The sequence below is a fragment of the Oenanthe melanoleuca genome, chromosome 8 (assembly GCF_029582105.1).
Source record: "Oenanthe melanoleuca isolate GR-GAL-2019-014 chromosome 8, OMel1.0, whole genome shotgun sequence".
In the NCBI taxonomy this organism is placed as follows: Eukaryota; Metazoa; Chordata; class Aves; order Passeriformes; family Muscicapidae; genus Oenanthe; species Oenanthe melanoleuca.
Genome location: NC_079342.1, coordinates 27,132,702 through 27,152,323, shown reverse-complemented (window position 1 = coordinate 27,152,323; position 19,622 = coordinate 27,132,702). Strand labels below are relative to the sequence as shown.

At 51.8% G+C, this 19,622-nt stretch overlaps 2 protein-coding genes across 5 annotated transcripts in view; one reads left to right on the top strand and one right to left on the bottom strand.

Moving 5' to 3' along the window:
- RGSL1 (regulator of G protein signaling like 1) overlaps nt 1-16,087 on the top strand; it is an 18,301-nt gene extending 2,214 nt beyond the window's left edge. The window contains exons 5-20 of the mRNA XM_056496976.1: nt 492-596; nt 856-1,017; nt 1,177-1,934; nt 2,481-2,543; nt 4,148-4,379; nt 5,017-5,103; nt 5,466-5,538; nt 6,391-6,753; nt 6,784-7,046; nt 7,764-7,926; nt 8,601-8,739; nt 9,300-9,424; nt 9,577-9,830; nt 12,419-12,514; nt 12,626-13,002; nt 14,378-16,087. Coding sequence (XP_056352951.1) covers nt 492-596; nt 856-1,017; nt 1,177-1,934; nt 2,481-2,543; nt 4,148-4,379; nt 5,017-5,103; nt 5,466-5,538; nt 6,391-6,753; nt 6,784-7,046; nt 7,764-7,926; nt 8,601-8,739; nt 9,300-9,424; nt 9,577-9,830; nt 12,419-12,514; nt 12,626-13,002; nt 14,378-14,407 — 3,290 coding nt within the window. The 3' untranslated portion in view covers nt 14,408-16,087. The remainder of the gene's footprint in view (nt 1-491; nt 597-855; nt 1,018-1,176; nt 1,935-2,480; nt 2,544-4,147; nt 4,380-5,016; nt 5,104-5,465; nt 5,539-6,390; nt 6,754-6,783; nt 7,047-7,763; nt 7,927-8,600; nt 8,740-9,299; nt 9,425-9,576; nt 9,831-12,418; nt 12,515-12,625; nt 13,003-14,377) is intronic.
- Nucleotides 15,789-19,622, bottom strand: RNASEL (ribonuclease L). 4 transcript variants are annotated; one of them, XM_056498228.1, is made up of 6 exons: nt 18,207-19,622; nt 17,784-17,872; nt 17,302-17,483; nt 17,076-17,211; nt 16,640-16,761; nt 15,789-16,276 (listed from the first exon to the last, which is right to left on the bottom strand). In XM_056498228.1, the coding sequence occupies exons 1-6, from the start codon at nt 19,591-19,593 to the stop codon at nt 16,141-16,143; spliced, it is 2,052 nt and encodes a 683-aa protein (XP_056354203.1). In that variant the 5' UTR covers nt 19,594-19,622; the 3' UTR covers nt 15,789-16,140. The 4 variants fall into 4 exon arrangements, with proteins under 4 accessions (XP_056354203.1, XP_056354204.1, XP_056354205.1 ...); XM_056498229.1 differs by having other exon boundaries at nt 17,076-17,196; XM_056498230.1 differs by having other exon boundaries at nt 17,076-17,193.

The following is a 19,622-nucleotide window of genomic DNA, read 5'->3' as shown; positions in this document are numbered from 1 at the left end:
GTTTGGGTTTGCTGCTGTGGAAAACAGGCTGTGGTCTCTCTTACTGGCAACAAGTCTGGATTGTGCTCACTGTGCCTTCTCAGCTCAGCCAGGTACTTCCTCAGCCTGTGTGTCAGCTGCTACTGGAAAGAAAGCTGTGGCAGCAGAAATGCACATCCTCATTTCAGAAAAATAAGCAATTTGCCAAGGCTTTTCCTCAGTATATTGCTGCTGCTTCTCCAGTCGGGTTGAAACTCGAAGCTGGAGGAAGTAGAGGGCGAGCCCCAAACTCAGGCAAGAAAAGATGGACATTTGCCAGGAACAGAGGAACAACATCTGGACAGGCTGTCGCTGACATGAGCCAGTTATCCTTGCAAACACCACGTGTGCCTGTCCCAAACCCCCAGTTCGGGGTGATTTGCTGCTTTCCCTCCAGCAGCCTCTTTCAGGGTGGAAGCTGGAGGGTTTCCTTGGGATCTGGCAGGCAGCCCCTGATGCCATGTGTCCCACAGCAGAGCTCCTGAACTGGCAGAGCGCTGACCAGTGGCTGCTGGAGAGGTGCATCAGTGGGAGCCACGGCATGCGGCACTTCTGCGCCTTCATCCGCGGAACAGCAGGTGGGCACGGGATGCTCCACAGCCCCCTCCCAGCCAGGCCACCTGCCTGCAGGACACTGGCACAGAGCTGGGGGCATGGGTAAGATCCCAGAGAAAGCTTTGGAAGGTGAGCCAGCAGCAGAGCTGGGAGGGAGATGCATTGCTGTGGCTTTTCTCTGCTCTGTTCCCTCAGTTCATGCTGGTGATCTTTCCTCTGCTTCATCCATCCTTGGGGCTTTCAGGGGCTCTTCCCAACTCCCATCCCTTGTCTGATCCATAGGGGAAGAACTGATCGACTTCTGGCTCATCACTGAAAGGCTCCTGGGCCTGGATGAGTCAGATGGGAGTCAGAGGGACCTGTTCTTGTCCCTGATCCACAGGCTGAGAGCCACTCACCTGCGTGAAGGCTCCAGCGTGGTCACCCTCTGCACCACCATCGCTGGTAAGGAGCACGGGAGCTGGGGATGAGCACTGCTCTTCCAGAGAGGGAGTTGTTCCTGGATGCTCCCAGGGGGATGGGATGCCATCACCTGCTTGGTTTGGCTGGGGAACAGCCTGCACAGAGCCATCTCCCCACCATAATTCCCTGCATCTGTCTCAGGATCTCTGCCGAAAGCCAGGCACATCCAGTCCATCAGCACCAGGAGGGACATCCTGAGCAAGATGCAGGAACAGGCCCTCTTTATCATTCAGAGTTACTGGCTCCCTAAATTCTTCGTGCACTGCAAAACAGGAGTGGAGGAAGAGGAATCGTGCCAGCCTTTGCTCCAGGAATATCAGGAACGTTTATCACGGGCCAGCTGGCAGGAGCCCCCAGGCCTTTCAGAGCCCCTCCCCAGGATGCACATCCAAAGGAGTCAGGGTGTGTCAGGGCCCTACTGCAGCTGGAGGGCCAAAGCAGAGGTCTGGGCTCAACCCAGTGCAGAGCAGGATCTAGAAAACCTCTGTAAGGAGAAAATCCTCTCTGACCGGCTTCCCTCTGCATCCCTTGGCCGGCTGCGATCCCTGAAAAAGCGAGTCAAGACCCTGGATTTCCTTCCCTGGGCGCTGAGTGCTGATGCCTGTGCAGGACGACCCTTCAGAGAATTCCTGCAGCGCCGGAACCGGCCCATGGAGACTCATCTCCTGGACCTGTGGCACGACCTGGAGGAGTTTCTGCCCGTGGTGCTGGACTCCAACAGGGAAAACAGCTTCTTCCTGCGCCATTTGATTGGGGAAAAGATCTGCAAGACATACCTGGAGGAGGGCAGCATTGAGAAGCTTCCCGTGGAGACCAGGACTCTCGTGAGTTTGTGGAACCATCTGATATGTGGAGAATTCTCCCCCTGGATATTCAGAGCCCAGATGGAGATTTGCAAGGTACACAGGGGTGCTGGCAGCGGTCAGGCTGGGAGGTACAGCTGGCATTGGCACCCCTGTGGTGGTGTGAGGGCTGTGGGAATGTTTAGGAAGTGAAGCATTTGGAAAATTAAGAGGAAAAGAAATTAGGAAGGAAAAAACTTGCACTGGACCAGTGACCGAGATGCCCCAGGCCAGTGGAGAGGAGGGAGCATCCTCACTGGTTTGCTGAGCAGCAGAGCAGGGCTGAGCAGTCCCTGAATATCTCTGGTGAGCCTGGCTAGATGCACATTCCAAGGGGAATGACAGGGGATGACAGGGCAGTGGCCATCCTTTTGCATCCATCACTGGTTCCAGTACAACCCCAGTAAAACCCATTTAGAGCCCCAGCCCTTCTGGGCAGCACAACCCCAGTAAAACCCATTTAGAGCCCCAGCCCTTCTGGGCAGCCCAGTGGATAAAGCTGGATGTGCAGGTGTGTCCTGGGCATGTCAGCAAGTTGTGAGGCACCCATGGCACCAGCACTGTGATCCTGCCTGAGGACAACCCCCCTCTGCTCCTCCTCAGGTGCTCTGCAGCGTCTATGAGGAATTCCTGGCCGACGACGACAGGACGTTCCTCCAGTTCATGGTGAGGGAGATGCACAGGGGCATCCTCAGAGGGTGTGCAGGCTCCAGGGGGGATGTGAAAAGTTGGAGAGAGAGAGAGGGAGGGAGGAAAAGCCCAGCATTAGCTGAGTGGTCTCACATCCCACGATATCCCCAGCCAGTGCTCTCACAGGGTGACACAGCAGATCCTGCCCTGCTCCAGCTGCCTGGAGCAATGCTCCTTAGCTCTTCCAGCACAGCATCCCATTAAGTTGGCAGCACTGCAGGCACAACCTGCAAGATCTCCCCTGAGACAAGCTGTGACCCTGCCTAAAAGCAGGGAGAAATGTAATTGCAGGTTTTTAAGGTAAGCCCAGCACTTGTGGGAATTGATCTGCTTTTTTCCTTGCCTATGCTATTAATGTGTAATTATTCCTGCTATTAATGTGACTCATGTGCATGACACACATGGGATGACCCTGCTCCAGCACCAGTGCCTGGCCAGTACAGGGGGGGAAAAGGCCATGCAGCCTTTTAGCCCATGACTCAACCACCCTCAAATTTTCCACATACTTTTTTCCACCAAAAAGGGTGATACAAGAAGTCAAAGTCACACAAGCACTCTTCCCAGACCATTATTCCTCCTGGCATCAGAAATCCCATAATACCTACCCCAAATTCCAGCATTACACCCAGGGTGTATGCAGACAGAACCCCCTGAGCAGCCCACCTGCACTGGTACCTGCACAATTAATGCAGGCAACTTTTCTCACTGCAGATGGCATTCTACAAACCAAGTGTTTCCCCTAAAACAAAATGTAAAATCAGCAGCTGATCCTGGAAATGCTGAGGAGAGGCTGTCAGGGCTTGGAATCCTCAGACACCTGGCTCCCAGAGTCCCAGCCAGTGGGAGCATTTTGGAAAACTCAAGTGGCAGCTCCTGTCCCTGACTCATTAACTGCTCTTGGTTGGAAGTTAATTAGCTGCCCAGGTTTTTTAGCATCTCTTGTCAAGGAAATCTCCCCTCTGAGGCCAGAGCTGGTCTGGGAGTGCAATTATCACTTCAGCAGGCGTCAGGGCTGAGCTTTCTCTGGGCACCATCCCCTGAGCCAAACTCCTCCTGGCTCTCCTGCTCTGCTGTCAGGGGAACTGCTGGGACCTAGCAGGGTTATTTTTGGTGCTTGCTCTCAGCTCTCAGCCAGAACCTGGCCACTCTGCCCCTGCTGCTTGGTGAGCTGTGCAAACTGTCTGTGTGTGGGGAGAGGCAAAACCTGCAGGAGGGTTTTGGGGGGAGTGAGGGAAGCACTGCCTAGGCACCCACTGGAGCCAGCCCCAGTGACAGCAGCCAAGAAAACTGCATCAGGCTGCTGGGGACATCTTCAGGGCTGTTTCCAGCCCTCCTGGGGGAATGCTGGACTCTTCAGGAAAGCTGCAAGGCCATGTCTGGTCTTCCACTGGCTGCCAGTGGAAGCATCCCAGCCAGCTGAGCTGAGCTTTGTGCTCACATAGATTCCTTCCAGACTGCTGAAAGCTCAAGCAGAGATCTGAAGAGGGCAGGTCTGTAGTCTGAGGCACAGTAGAACAGGTGGCACAGTGCTGGAGGTGGGAAAGGTGCTCTGTGCCACCACCCTGCCCTCTTCTCTGCAGGCTCCAGGGATAGATGTCTCCATACTCGAGATGCTGGGTTATGCTGCTGGCAGAGGACAGTATTTCCACCTGTTCCAGAGGATGAACCAGTCCCTGAAGCTGAGCCAGGCCTTGCTTAGCACCAGCAGCTTGGAGGGGGTCTCCTCCAAGCTCTGGCAATTGCTTGCTGTTCGGGACCTCCAGAAAGGGGGTTCCATCCAGGCAGAGCTGGAACTGCTCCTGGGCAGTGCTGGTAAGAGGAGGCTCTCAATTCACCTTGGCTGAGGCCAGTAAAGCATGTTTTATACTCTGGTGGTGACCAATGGCCCCAAACAGGTGATGGACATCATAGAGTGGGTTGGTACAGTGAGTCTGGGAGCCTTCATTTGTAACCAAAGCTTTGGCAGTGACTTAAGCACCAAATTCCCTCCTGCCAGTAGCAGGGACACCAAATGCCACATCCCTGCACTGGCCTGGATCCCCGGATCAAATGAAGGCTGCAGCAAAGGGACTGAAGCCCAAAGCCAGCAGTGGCTCCTGCCACCCCAGTTCCACATTTTGGCCTCTCCTGAGGATGCTGGTACTGGCCATGCTGGTGCTGCTGGTGTAACCCCTCAGCTTTGTTCTATCATTCAATCTTTTGGGAGTGACACAGATTTTCCAGGCACCTGTGGTGCACTGAGGGTGACAGCAATCCCCTGTAGCACCCCTGCAGCTTGTGGGCCCTCAGTTTTACCCAAGAAATGCAGTGTCCTGAGTAGATCATGGAACAGGACACACAAGAGAGCAGGAAAGGTAACAAAACCCAGCCCTCAGAGGCAGTGCTGAAGGGCTGTCATAACCAAAGGTGATGCACATGGGATCTGTCCCCTCTCCTCTCTCTGATGCAGAATTGCAAAGGATGATGGCAGGTGAGCTGGCTGTGGATAGCCCAGGCAAAGAAGAGGAGCTCCTGCAGCTCATGAATGCAGCACTTGGTGAGTCCAGGCTGGGCAGCAAGAGGCAGGGTGGGCTCCCAAAAACCTAGGGATCACCCCTGGGGGTGCTGCAGGGACTGGGCGAGCAGGAGGCTTCCCTGCAGGCATGGCATCATCTGGGGGAACTTCTCCAGAAGGAAAGGCCTGTCCAGCCACAGCAGGCTGTGCTCTGGGGCACTAATCCAGGCAGGGAGGGTGGGAGTGGGGGATTTCTCTGGAGCAGATGCTGAGGAGTCAAACCATGAGAGGTGAAGCACTCCCACAGTGACTCCTGAGCCAGAGACACCACGGGAGGCTCCAGGGTCCAGCTGTGTGCAGGCTCTGGCCTGAGGAAGAGACCAGCCCTGTTCCTGTCCCCACAGCTGTTGCATCTGAGAGGATTGCTAGAGAGAATGCTGCTGCTGCTGCAAGGAAGAGGGCATCTAGAAAACGCAGGTCTGGCACCTGGCAGCACATAGCTTTGCTCCTTCCACCCTTTCAGATTTTCCCCAGTGCTCCTCTGTAGTGCCACTGCTCCCTGTTTGGTCATTTGGCCCCCTCAGCTGTAGGCATAGGTGGCCTGTGGGTCTAAACTGCAGAATTAACAGGGAAAGGAGAAATATTAACACTCCCCACCCCCAGTTCAGTTTTACTCTTCACACCTTGTGCACATTTGGTGCACTTCATCCTCAATCAAACCCTGTAATGCCACCTGGGCAACACTCAGATTCCCAGAAAAATCACTTAAAATCACACTGTAGCCATACTTAAATCTCTGGACTTATGTCTCACCTTTTGGGAATGCTCCAGCCACGAGTCCTTGCAGCTTCACACTGGGATGTAAAGCAAATGGAAAAACAATGGTCAGCACTGAGCTGATTTCTTAAGCCCAGTTAAGCAAATGCACCTTGCCCAAAATCCCACTCCAAGGGGCCAAGACAGCAACTGCAATAAATGCATTTTTCTATGACCCATCAGCCAGTACATTGATATTCCATCCAGCCCCTCACCCCAAACCTACCAAACCACTTCTGGGCCTGCAGGCTGCTGGACTGGAGGAGGAAACACTGCAGATAAGCAGGACAGACACTCCCAAGGCTACCACATGCAAGAAGAGAGCCCAGGGGAGGGTATCTAGTGCCCTCCACCATTGTCCAACCTCCTCCAGGAACAGAAATCCAGTGGGACCCCAACCCTAGGGCTATCCCCTATCAGCTACTCCCCACCTGAGCCCCTCTTCCATCAAACCAGTGCCCTCCTCATGCCTCTGGCTGCTCTTGATGCCCTCTCTGCTCTCCCATCTGGCAGTTTTGAGGAGGATGACGAGGAGGAAGGACCTCCAAAGAAGAAGCAGAAGAAGGCAGAGAAGCAGACACAGCAGCAGGAGGATTTGTTGCTCTGGAGCAAAAAGTCCAAGTCCAGGCGTCGTCAGCATGGGCAGGAAGGGAGAGAGGGCAAAGAGACACAGGCACAGAGGATGGTAAGGAAAGAGCCTGTGTGCTGGCAGGCTGAGGGTATTTGCCAGGCAAGAAAGAGAGGAGGTGCTGTGAGACAAGGGATGTCACATAAATGGAGTGAGGGGGTCACACCTGGGGAGCTGCAGGAAGGCAGCAGGGAAAGGCTCCCTCCTACAGGCTCTGGAGTCCTGCTCCACACAGACTCCACCACATCTGCTCAGGACTGACCTACCGATTCCCACAGAGAAACTGAGAAATACTGGGTCCCAAATCCCACTGCCAAGGCTGCTCCAGCTCTCAGGGTGGGGTCAGACAGCAGGGCTGAGCCCCAGTGCTGCAGCTCCCTGGCTGATGCCAGCTGTGCTGTGTTTCTGCAGGAATGGGCCTGGGATGCCATCCGGGAGCTTGTCAGGAGCTTCTGCAAGTTCCGGAGGGAGATGAAAAATCAGAAATGCCGTGCAGAATTTGAGGAGTTTCTCCGTCAGGAGCGAATAAACGAGCGGGAAAGTATGTCCAGTGTCCTGCCACCCCTTCTCCTCCCTCCCCAGGACACCCCTGGATTTAGGTAGAGAAGAAAATGGAGAAAACCTGTCCCTTACCTCCTACCACCATGATTTAGTGCCCTGTTATGCTGTTGCATCTTTCTCAAACAATGTCATATATGCAAATTTGCATCCCTGCCTGGAAAAAAAAAAAACAAAACAAAACCAAAAATCCAATCCAAAACAGGAAACACTAAATAGAGCTAAGGTGAGACAGGCCAGAAAAATAAACAAAAGGAAATTGTTTTCTGGGCAACAGGGAGCTGACCTAAACACAAAGTTTACACATAGGTTTGAGAGGAGGCTGGAAAAACAGTCAGAGAAGTAATCTACTAAACACACAGAAACTCTGTCTAGATCAAGAGAATTTTGTATATGGGGGAAACAAGAGATTTTTTCCCTTTCATCCTCACTCATGATCTGCTTGTGGGCTCTGTCAGAACCAGGACAACAGCTAGACAGAGCAGCAACAGGCCATTCCCTATGGAAACAGTGAACATAAACACTCTGTGGGGGCAAAGAGGGGGAGGGATGGAGGAGATCACAAGCTAGAGGGAGGGTGCAGTCCACAGAGGTAGAAAGACCCCCAGCAAATTGCATGCAGGTAAGGGCAGCACAGGTGAGGTGAAGGAGAAAAGCCAGTAGTGGGCAGCAGGACACAGCATCTCTTCCCCTGCCTCAGACTTGCCTGTGAAGGAGAAGAAGAAGAGTCCTGCGAAGAGCCCCGCCAAGGGCAAAGCGCAGCAGGAGAAGGTGACGCTGGTAAAGCGCCGCATCTTGGACAAACAGCTCATCGTTGTCAACTTCCTCGTCAATGACCTCCGCTTTTACCTGGAGATGGACAAGTGAGTTCTTCTTCACCAGCTGCTCAGCTGCCACTGCAGAATCCCAGAATGGCTTGTGTTGGAAGGGGCCTCAAAGGTCATCTCATTCCAGCTCCCTGCCATGGGCAGGGATGTGTTATACTGGACCAGGTTGCTGAGAGCTCCGTCCAACTTGGCACCGGCCTGCCTTGGCTCTGTCCTGAACCCATCTCTGATGGAGTCCTCCAAAGCTCCATTTCAGCCTGTAGTCATCCCCTGGCTCAGGGGTTCCTGTTTGAAATCCTTTTGATTTGGTAGTCCTAAGCCATCCAGCATTTTGCCCGCACCATTCTGTATGTCCCTGTTGTGGTGGCATTTCTCCCTTGGCTTTGCCCACATTCCCAGCAAACCTGTAAAACCAATCCATGGCCAATGGGCACCAGCCCTGCAGCCAGCAGCTCCACAACAGGAAAATCCCCAGCTTTCTGTCCTCCTCTTTTCCCAAAAAGGGGGAACATCACCTGCCCCAGGTGAATCCTGAGACCACGAAGGTGGCAGAAGAGGGAGGTGGCTTTTCATATCTCCCATGTCACCATTCCACACCTTGAGAATTGCCTTTCCTGGCCAAGCAAATACCAAATTAAGTCAGAATATGACTGTCTAGCCTAGGAATTACCAGCACTTGTCTCAGAGCAAGACCCCACATGCCTTTGCAGGTTTTCCAAGCTGGCTGAGTGCAAGGACGCTGTGGCACCCCGCAACGCACCATCAGAAAAGAAAGTTGCCTTCCTCAGAAAGAAACATGACATGATCAGCAAACTTTTCCTGGACTCTGATATCCCCCCCAAGCTGCGGGTGAGACCCTGGACCTGACCAGGAGGGCTGGAGGCTGCTGCCTGCTCATTGCAGTGGTGGAGAAAGAGGGACAGGCGGGGGTCTGGATCTGCTGAGGGATCTTTGGGGTGTGCTCTGGAGCTTGGGGCTTCCACATGGGCTGGGAGGAGTGGGAAGCAACCCCCCACCGGACCCTGATAAATTAAGAACAAACATGTGGATAAGGATGGGAGAGATGGGGATGATTTTCCAGCATTACCTGCTGGAGAAATGCCAGGGCTGAAGCACCAGGATGGTGCTGCACACCACCAATCCAGCCCTTTCCCTCTTCAGAGGCCTGTGACACCCTTATCCCCTCCCCATTGCCCCCACCCCAACTCCTCCCAGTAGCTCTGCCATCCCCCCTTTGGAGGGCACAAAGCTTCCCACAGAAATCCAGGTGGGATCCTGCCCTTGTGCCTGGGCCAAGCAGCCAGGATGGAATTTGGGTCTCTTCTTGGAGACTTCTGAGGTGGGGTCAGGGAGAGAAACCTGGCCCTATCAGGAGTGCTGCAAAGTGCTTTGGTCTCTTCTGTGCCCAGGTCAACATCTCTGAGAAAGAGAGGGATTCAATCTGTCGTTTACCTTCCAAGAAGCCGCTGACCCGGGCTGTATACCACAGTGCCAAGGTCACCCTCTTCCCCATCCTGATGTACTTCTGGAGAAGGTACCTGTCCATGCCCTCCCTCCCAAGGTGGAAGAGGCTCTGGGGATGCCACCCTTCATCTCCAGCCACTTGTTCTCCTGCCTGAGCTCCTCCAGGAGCTCGGCTGGAATTGTCTCCTTGGAGTTTTGCTGTCCCAGGTGTTTCTCATGCAGGTTCTGCATCTGGAAGGTGATGAGAAGCTACCAAAAGACCCGTGAGGACAAGAGCTTTGGGCTCACTAAGGGGGACAAGAAATCCCGGCTCCAAAAGGGAGAGAGGAGCTCTCAAGAGCCCAAACGGGGCAAGGGCCACAAGGAGGGAAAGGTTTCAGCCTCTTCACGTCCTGAAAAAACCCCCTCCAAAGCACCTGAGATCCTGGATCTCACGACAGTGCTGGCTATTGTCCTTGCTGAACGTTACGCTCCAGGTTTGTTCTTCTAGTGCAGGAACACCCAGACCTGACATCTCTTCTGTTCTCCTGAAAAGACCCCCTCCTTCACGCAGCTTTGAGGGTGTATGTGGTGCAGGCATGCTGGGAAAATGGAATGGAGTATTTTTTTTTCTGTCGAAATCAGTCAAAACTGTCCAGCACGATTTTTAGAAATTTTCTTTGGTGAATAGGAAAGTGAGCACAGAGACTTCCCAAGCAAAGAGCTGTTGCATAATTCCTATTTATTGCAATAACCAAGTTAAAAATACTCAGGCACACCCCCTGAAACAGAAATAAAAACCCCCAATCTTTTGGGCTGCAAGTCAAATGGCAGCAGGAAAAGGAGAACAACTGTGCAGCCAAACACCAGGCACCCTTGCATTCCATGGAGGGTGCTTTGAATATCTGGAATCGAGAATAAGCTCCATCAGGATTTGAGGTGACAGCTGCAGGGAATGAGATGTTTTCTCTTCCTCATCCCCTTGTTTAGTTTAGATACACTGAATAAAACTCTAAACTGAAAAACACAAAGTGATGCTGAGCGCTGTCAGTCTGCCTGACAGCCCGCTCCTTGGCTGAATATTCATTTGGAAATTGTCTAATTGATTTTTGATTAAAGGGGAAACCAAAATAGGCACATACTAATCTTGCTTTGACGGATGAGTGGGCGTCAGCAAGCTGCTGTTCTGCTCCCTGTCATTTATCACTGTCAAGTTCCGGCTAAAAAGCAGCAGAGTTCAAGGATTTGGATGCCTCCAGGCAGGTGCTTGAGCTCCTGCTCCACAGCAGGGCTGAGGTGACAGAGCCCTGTGCTCCAGGAATACCAATACCATAGCTCAAACCACCTCACTCCTTGGCTATTCCCATGGACAGCATCCAGTCTTCAGCTTGGGTTTCCACTCTTCCACTCTTGGGTTTCCCAGAGTCTCACTGCTCTTCCAAGACCTTCTCAAACGTAGTTGTTTTAATGCAAAAGTCACAAAAAAACCCCAGAAAAACCCCAGAAAAAACTCATGTATTCCAAGCTACTGATGAGCCAGAAGCCTTGTGTTACACCTGGCTGTGTTATCCAGGACAAGGACAGTGTTTGCTAGGATCTTCAGATAGCAGGGAGAGTGACATTTAAACCAATTCAGATTAGAGATAGGAAGTTGTTTTTTACACTAGAGGGTGGTAAAACACCAGCACAGGCTGCCCAGAGAAGCTGTGGCAGCCCTGTGGCTGGAAATATTCAGGATCAGGTTGGATGGGGCTGTGAGCAACCTGGTCTAGTGGAAAGTGTTGGAGGCTGCACTAGATGGCCTTGAAAGGTCCCTTCCAACACGAATTATTGTGTGTTTAGATCAGTGCAAACTGCTGCAAGGGTTGGGACCATCCCAAGCAGCACAGCCACAGAGAGTGACTGCACTGGGAGCTGCTCTGGACATGTAGAAAACGCTGTGATCTCTCCATCATGGGCATTAATCCCACAGGGACTGTCCCTGGGACAACTGTCCCCAAGCCTTGACCACTCCTTGCTGTGTCTCACAGGGATGAGTAACAGGAGCCAGGCAGAAAAAGATCCTTCAGCTTGCCTGGCACGTAGGGGACAAGATGTGTGACCCAAAATAGCTGCTGTTTGTGACTGTGCTGATGCCCACACCAGCTCCTGAGACACTTTTCTGCACCTTATGCTCTCACCAATGACCTTCCTCTAAGGGTCTTGCTTTTCTAACCTTTAGATAAAAACTTGCTTTTGAGCTGGGGGGTGGGGGGGAAAAAGGAAAATTGGTTTGTTGTCTTTTAAAAAGCACAGAAATTGCTGGGGGAAATTCCTGTAATTGCAGAGAAAACCTGCTCTTGCCTACGCTGTGCTCTGCCCTTGTTTTGAGGATGTGCAGGTGCTGGGGGGTGGCAGGGACAGGGACCCCTCTGCCATCACCAGGTGTCACCGTGGCACTGTCACTGCACTGCCCAGCCCCAGGGTGATGCCTGGGGAGGCTGGAACAGTCTGGGCAATGTTAGAGTAAAGCAGGGATTTATTAAAAGGGAACACCTTGGGCAGTACAAGAGCCTGGCCATGGCTCCACCCAAGATGGATCCTGGTCACAAATTTTTACACTTTTATAAGTTTTGGTCCATTTCCATATTGAGGTTAATTGTGCAATTCCAGCTCCAGGTTCTGCAGTCCCATCCTCCCAGATTCTCTCCTCAGTTCACTGCTGTTTGCACTTTTTGGGCCTGAAGTTGTGTCCTTGGGCTGGAAAAGGATTGTTTTGTGTGACTGAGCTGTGAGGAGAACTTGCTAACATTTTATATGAAGTTCAGAGTTACACACTAATGCAGTACAGAGTCTGGAAGATGTAAAGCTAAAACTTAAGGCATCAATGGCCACCAGCATGGAGTGGGATAGGAGGCCCAAAGGCTGGCACACCTCCCCATCTCCCATTTCTGCCACCCGGCTTTGGGACACATCACCCCCACCCTGCAGCCCTGTTTGCCATCAGGGACACCTCAAATCCTTCCTCATGCTCACAGATGGTTTGAGGGGGACACTGCTGCTGTTCTCCCTCGTTTGCAGAGCACTCCATGGTTTCCCTCCCCAGGTAAAAGGCCTGTCCTCACCTTCAAGCTGTCAGAGGGCGTGGAGCTGCTGGAGCCATGGTCCCGGAGGAAATCCAAGCCTTCAGAGGAGCTGAAGGGTGAGGCAGGGCTGGCAGGGCCCTGCTGCCCTGAGGGGAGCTGGGACAGGAGCTGGGCCCAGGCCTCCCTGCAGCGCCCATGCTGAGGGCTTTGTGCTTTGTTTCCCTCAGATCTGGATCCCAGTGAGGAGAAGAGGCCCTCAGTCAGTGAGCCTGCCCCTCAGGATGGGGATCCCAGAGAGAAGAGACCCTCACTCAGCGAGCCTGCCCCTCAGGATGGGGATCCCAGAGAGAAGAGACCCTCACTCAGCAAGCCTGCCCCTCATGGAGATCCCAGAGAGAAGAGACCCTCACTCAGCGAGCCTGCCCCTCAGGATGGGGATCCCAGAGAGAAGAGACCCTCACTCAGCGAGCCTGCTCCTCAGGATGGGGATCCCAGAGAGAAGAGACCCTCACTCAGCAAGCCTGCCCCTCAGGATGGGGATCCCAGAGAGAAGAGACCCTCACTCAGCAAGCCTGCTCCTCAGGATGGGGAGAGGGTCCCACAGGTGATCACCCCCTCCAAACCCCACAGCACAGCCTGGGGCTTCCCTAAAATCCCAGGGGTTTCTGCAGGAGGCTGCTCAGCCCTGCCAACTCCAGGCACAGTCGCTGAAAACTGTGCTGGTGCACATCTCCACACCCAGAAATCCTCCCTGGGAGGATCCCTCATCCTTCTCCATGCCCAGAACTCCTCCCTGGAGCTTCCCTGATGCCTCTCCATGCCCAGAGCTACTCCCTGGAGCTTCCCTGATGCCTCTCCATGCCCAGCAATCCTCCCTGGCTGAATACAGCCATGTCCTCACCCCTGCTCACCCTTTCCATGCCCAGAATTCCTGGCTGGGAGTATCCCTGATCCCTCTCAATGCCCAGAAAACCTCCCTGAGAGCATTCCTGATCCCTCTCCATGCCCAGAACTCCTCCCTTGGGAGCATCCCTGATTCTTCTTCATGCCCACAACTCCTCCCTGGGAGAATCTCAGATCCTTCTATATGCCTGGAACTCCTCCCTGGAGCATCCCTGATCCCTCTCCATGCCCAGAACTCCTCCCTCAGAGCATCCCTGATCGCTTTCCATGCCCACAACTCCTCTCTGGGAGCATCCCTGATCCCTCTCCATGCCCAGAAATTCTCCCTGGGAGCATCCCTGATCCCTCTCCATGCCCACGACTCCTGTCTGGGAGCATCCCTGATCCTTCTCCATGTCCAGAATTCCTCCCTGACTGAATACAGCCATGTCCTCACCCCTGCTCACCCTTTCCATGCCCAGAATTCCTCCCTGGGAGCATCCCTGATTCCTCTATATGCCCAGAATTCCTCCCTGGACCATCCCTGATGCTTCTCCATATCCAGAACTCCTCCTTGGGTGAATACAGCCATGTGCTCACCCTTTCCACATCCAGAATTCCTCCCTGGGAGCATCCCTGATCCCTTTCCACACCCAGAACTCCTCCCTCGGAGCATCCCTGATCCCTTTCCACACCCAGAACTCCTCCCTCGGAGCATCCCTGATCCCTTTCCATGCCCACAACTCCTCTCTGGGAGCATCCCTGATTCCTCTCCCTGTCCAGAATTCCTCCATGGAGCATCCCTGATCCCTCTTCATGCCCAGAACTCCTCCTTGGGAGCATTCCTGATCCCTCTCCATGTCCAGAACTCCTCCCTGGGAGCATCCCTGATCGCTTTCCACACCCACAACTCCTCCCTGGGAGCATCCCTGATCCTCTCCACACCCAAAACTCCTCCCTGGGAGCACCCCTGATCCCTTTCCACGTCCAGAACTCCTCCCTGGGAGCACACAGCCCTGTGCAGGTCCCTGATCACCCTCACCCTGCCTTCAGCAGCAGCAGCAGCCACTGATGAAGCATCTCTCCCTTCCCTGCAGGAACTAAAGGAAGCTCAACCCTCCCCTTAGCAGCTCTCCCAAAACACCACTGACACAGGAATCCAAGGAAGTGATCCAAGTGAAGCTGAGCAGCCTGGACACAGGGAATCATTTGCACTCAGCAATGAGACCTAAAAATAAAGCACCTCACAGCATCCTGCAGCTTACCTGGTGACAGCCCAGCAGCTCCCAGCTCCCAGCTGGCAGGGATGTGCTGTGACACATGTTTCCAGCTGGAACACCATACAAAGCTCCTTCCTCACATGGATCTGTCAAATGCACCTCAGCTCCTCACCTTTCCACACAAATTAGATACTTGCTGGGGGTAGCAAGGCTGAGAGAGCCTGGTGGCTTCACTTACTCAGCTGGGTGCTGAGGTGGTGCCTGTTTTGCCAAAGCCCTTCTGATTTTCCAGCAGAAATCAGCTCATACCTGACTGGGGCTTCAGCATGCTTTTTTTTTGGTGAGGTTTGGGATTTTTATTGTATTTTTTTGAGTCAGTGGTGTTTACAAAGCACTAACCAAATCTTAGCAAGGGCTTTAATTTTCCCCAGGTGGAACTGAGTCAAAGTGCCAAGTCACCAGGAAGCTGCAGAAATCACAAATATTCCTTGGACCCTGTGAAGAAAAGACCATAATCTTTATCAGTTTGTCAGAGGCAAGCTCTCAGCTTTGTCATTTTGAGCTTTTTTTAACAACTTTTTAATCCCAGATCCTAGAAGAATGCATCCTGGGAATAACACCAGGTACATTTTGAGGCAGATGACAACATGTTTCATATTTATCAGTTATGATTATCAACACTTTGCCTCTGGAGGATCAAAAATACCCAAACCCAAGAACATTTATTTAACTGAAGGGCTTGGGAAGCTGATACCATTCCTACAACATGAAATGTGACCAACTCTCAGCACTGCTCCTGTGCTGGAAGTTGAAGCAGAGTGATGGAAGAAGTGGCAAAGGTCAGAGAAAGGTGGAAATGTGGCATTTTACAGGAGGCTGGAGGAGCCCAGCCCATGGCCTCACTTCTCTTCATGCAAGAGCAGAAATGTGGCACAGGGCACCCCACAGCCCCCTGCTGCCCCCACTGCATCTCTGGGTGTCCTCCTGCCTTCTGGGCATGAGAAAGGCACAGTGAGCAAGAAAAAAAAAAACAAAAAGAGCAAGGAGGAAAGGTAAAAAAAACCAAAAATGTTGGTGCAAGAGGAGCCAGTGTTCTCCTGGTTGCGTTTTCTCATCAACAGTTGTGTAGTCAAACTTTCATAATGTATTTAAAAGGTTCCCAGGTCCCTCAGAAGGATCTTTGCTTCGAGGCAGGACCACTGATGCAGGTGGTGGTTTGACAGTGCTGCAGAACCTCTCTTCCTGTGCAGAGGGAATGGGGAAACCTCATTCCTAAAGGAGTGCAGAGTCAGTTTTCCAGTCAAGTTTATTTCAAGTTTGTTTCTCCATGGGGTCATTGAAAGAATTACAATCCCAGTTTGGGGAAAAATTAAAAAAACAACACACAAACCAACCTTTTCACAGCTGAAAAACATTTCCATAAGCAACATATAATCACAGTGCAAATCAGAGCATCCAAAGCTCGTGGTTGTTACACCAAACTCTTTGGAATCTTTCCTAATTTAAGTCCTCCATAATCTGTCCCTGCATGTGCTTTATCCCATCTCCTTACCCACATCTTCAGCTCTTTTGCAGGTGAATAAATAAGAAATAAAAGGAGTGATGGTGGGATCAGACATGGGACAGGAGGCAGTGACATCCTAGAGAGGAGGGTCCTGGAAGTCTGCAAGGTGACTGCAGGTGGGGTTCTGGCGTAGACTGTTGTACACATAGATGGTCAGTTTTGGAAAAACCTTCAGGAAATACTCAGCATAGTCTCCTATTTTGTTGCTGATCCTGAAAGAGAACAAAAGCAAACAGGATTTTTAAATCTTGTCCAAGGGAGTCAATATTCTAGGATGCCCTTGCATAGTAAAAGCCATTCCAGAGGCTTTCTGGTAACATGGAGAGGTATCCTAGAAACCCCAGAGCTGCAACTTTTCTACTCCTCAATCCTTTTTTTTTTTTGTTTTTTTTGGGCTATTTTTACAGCACCTCCATCTGCCTTTCATCTTGGACAGCTCTCTCAGGTACATGGTGGGGATTCCTGGGCTTGTCCTGGACAAAGACAGGACTTGGTGGTCCTTGTGGGTCCTCTCCAGCTCAGGATATTCTCTGCTTCTATGCACCCATGGCAGGGGCAAGGATGAGAACACGTACCCTGCATCTTTGTGTTCATCCATGTTTCTCATGAGCCTCAGGAGCTGGATGACATCATTGCTGTATTTGGTACGTTTTGCATTCCTAGGGTTTTCCATGACATGTAAAATATCTTTGTCAATCTGAAAGAAAGCACACAGATTATTCCCTGCTTTTCACACCCCACAAAAACCAACAGACTTTGAAGGTTTGCCAGCCAATTCAAGAATGGTCAACCCCTTTTATCACCCCAGTTAGCAGAGCTCCCTTTAGCATCAACATCTTCTGACACGTGCCTTTGATTGAATTGTTCTTCCCAGTTGTCTGTATTTTGTGTGGGGCTACTTTTTCCAGTTCCATTTTTAAACAGAGCCCATGAAACACTTGGAAAATCTTCTGCCTGAATGTCTAGCCCAAACCTGATTGATACCAATCCAAATTGAAAAGGATTACTTACCATTTTGGTCCACTCTGGATAAGGAAAAGTTTTCTTAGTGACATTAGGATGTTGAAAAATACTTTTTTTATTTGGGAGGTCTTTGATATTATTCCATATAGTCTTCAGGAAGTTGAATCTGCTGTGGGATGAGAAGCTTCATTAGCTGCAATGAGATGTCACTGTTCCAGCACTACAGGCAATTCCCACGCCAAAATTCCACCTCCTTTGTACTCCCAGGACTCACCTCTGATTGCTCCAGAAATAGGGATGTTTGCTCAACCCTTCCAAGCCTCGTTCATCATGAGAGCACAGGCTTTGTACAAGGTCCAGAGCTTCTGAGCGATCTGGGGAATTGGGAGCCAAATCCTCCATTCCAACTTGTTTTCTACCCCCTGTTAAAACACAGAGCACGAGCCTGCCCAGGGCCTGCAAAGAGACATCAGTGCTCCTGTGCCAGCTTCCAACCCAGTGGAAGAGGGCTCGTATCCCCAAACCCTGCAGGTGCCCAGAGGTGTGAAATACACACCCAACACAAACCCCAGAGTTCTGTGCACAAGGACAGAGGAGATGGGCATCCAAATCTTGTGCAACATCTGTCACTACACTGATTTTTTTTCCCACAAATCAAGGCATTTTCTAGTTGGGGAGGCAAAAGCCTTTCCCTAGGACCCACAGCTACAGAGCATCCAAAATTTGAAACCAGAGGCTGTTTTGCAGAGTACTTGCCTCTAAATCTGACTTCACAAGTTCTTCTTGGCCTTCAATCGACTTTCTTTTATTGCCAAAGTCCGCCAAGTAAATTTTGCCACCTAAATCTGAGGAAATAAGAGAAATTGTTAACAAATAAAGATGGCAAACCCTCATATGGTCCATCACTGACTTCTGGATGGCCCCTTCTTTAAAAAACAGTTCTCTGAAGGCATCTGGGATGGGTTCATCTGCCTGCAGGGCCCTGGAGGGTGGGGCAGAGCTGATGAGATGTGCAAGGTTGTTCTTTTTGTGAATGTATCTGCACTTATTTAAAGAGGAGATCTAAAGCCACCCCATTCAGCACAAAGACAGCTCTACTTTTACAGACAGCTGTTTGGCACCTTCTTCTCTAAACTCCAGGGGAAGCAAAATGAAAACATTAAGGAAGCAAAACACAACCTATTACAAAGTTCTCAGGCTGTAGATCCTGGTGAACAAATCCGAGGGAGTGCAGCTCTCTCAGTGCCTGGAAGATCATCTTCAGAGCAGCTTTGTAATCCTTTTGGCCTTCAGGGTCCTGCAGGTGTTCCTGGAGGTTTTTCTCCCAGAGTGGGAAGCAGAAGTACATGTAGCCTTTTTCCTTCTCAGACTGGAAGAGCTTCAGCAGATGATTGCAGTGAGAGCACTTCTCAAAGAACTCTTTCTCTTTGTTACCTTCTGCACTGCGGGTTATTCTCACTGCTACCTCTGTCCCTCCGTGGAGCCCGAGGTAGATGTCATCCTGAATTTTCTGCTGGATGTATGGAAATGTCTTCAGTTTGCCAATCATGGGGCGATATATTTGATGGAGATTTTTCAGCTGGGCCCTCCAGCGTTTGCTGTTTGGCTCCCACTCTCTGGGGGTTTCTGGAACAAACCTGGCATTGTGCTCACGAAGGAGTTTTTCCATGCTGTGATAATAATGTCTCATTGCAACTTCAATCAGGTTCCCAATATCAGTCCTCGCTCCCTTTTCACACAGCAACTCTGCTATGTTGCAATCATCGTTCTTCACAGCCACCATCAGGGCTGTGTTGCCCTCCTCATCTGCATCATCAATGTCTATCTCACCCTTCTCCAGCAAAGCTGTCACCAGCTCTGGGCTCTCCATTTCAACAGCCAGGATGAGGGCAGTTTTCCCACATTCATCTTTGCTCTTCATATCCACGCCCTGCTCCAGCAGGAAGTGAACTATGGACACAGCTGAGTTGTACCTCTTTTTGCTCGAGCCCTTCTTCAGGGCGTGGATCAAGGCATTCCTGTCTTTGTTGTCACGGATGTTCACATCAGCCCCCATCTCCTGCACCAGGATTTTCACAAGCGAGAGGTGGCGCTCCCTGCAGGCATCCATCAGCGCCGTGCCGCCTCCCTTGAGCAGCTTGGCTTTGTCCTCGCTGGTCTTCCTCCTCAAATTCACCTCTGCTCCTCTGCTGTACAGGAACCTCAAGGCTTCCTCCCTCCCGTGCCACGCAGCCTCCATGAAAGCTGTGAAGCCATTGATGTCCTGGTCGTTAATGTCCGAGCCACGCTCCAGGAGGAGCTCCAGGATCTCCACGTTTCCTGCTATCCCTGCCTGAATAAATGCAGTGCCACCATTGTCCTTCCTGGCGTGCAGAGAAGCTCCCCTGTCCAGCAGAAGCTGGACCAGGTCCTTCTGCTCGTTTTGCACTGCAGTCTGCAGGGGTGTCCAGCCACTGCCTGCCTTGGAATTCACATCTGCCCCTTGCTCCAGCAGCTCCAGCACAGCTTCTTTATCCCCGTTCCTCAAGGCAGCATTTAACTTGGAGCTGAGGGTGTTAAGCTCCATGGTGGTCACAGGGAGGGCTCTGGGTTCAC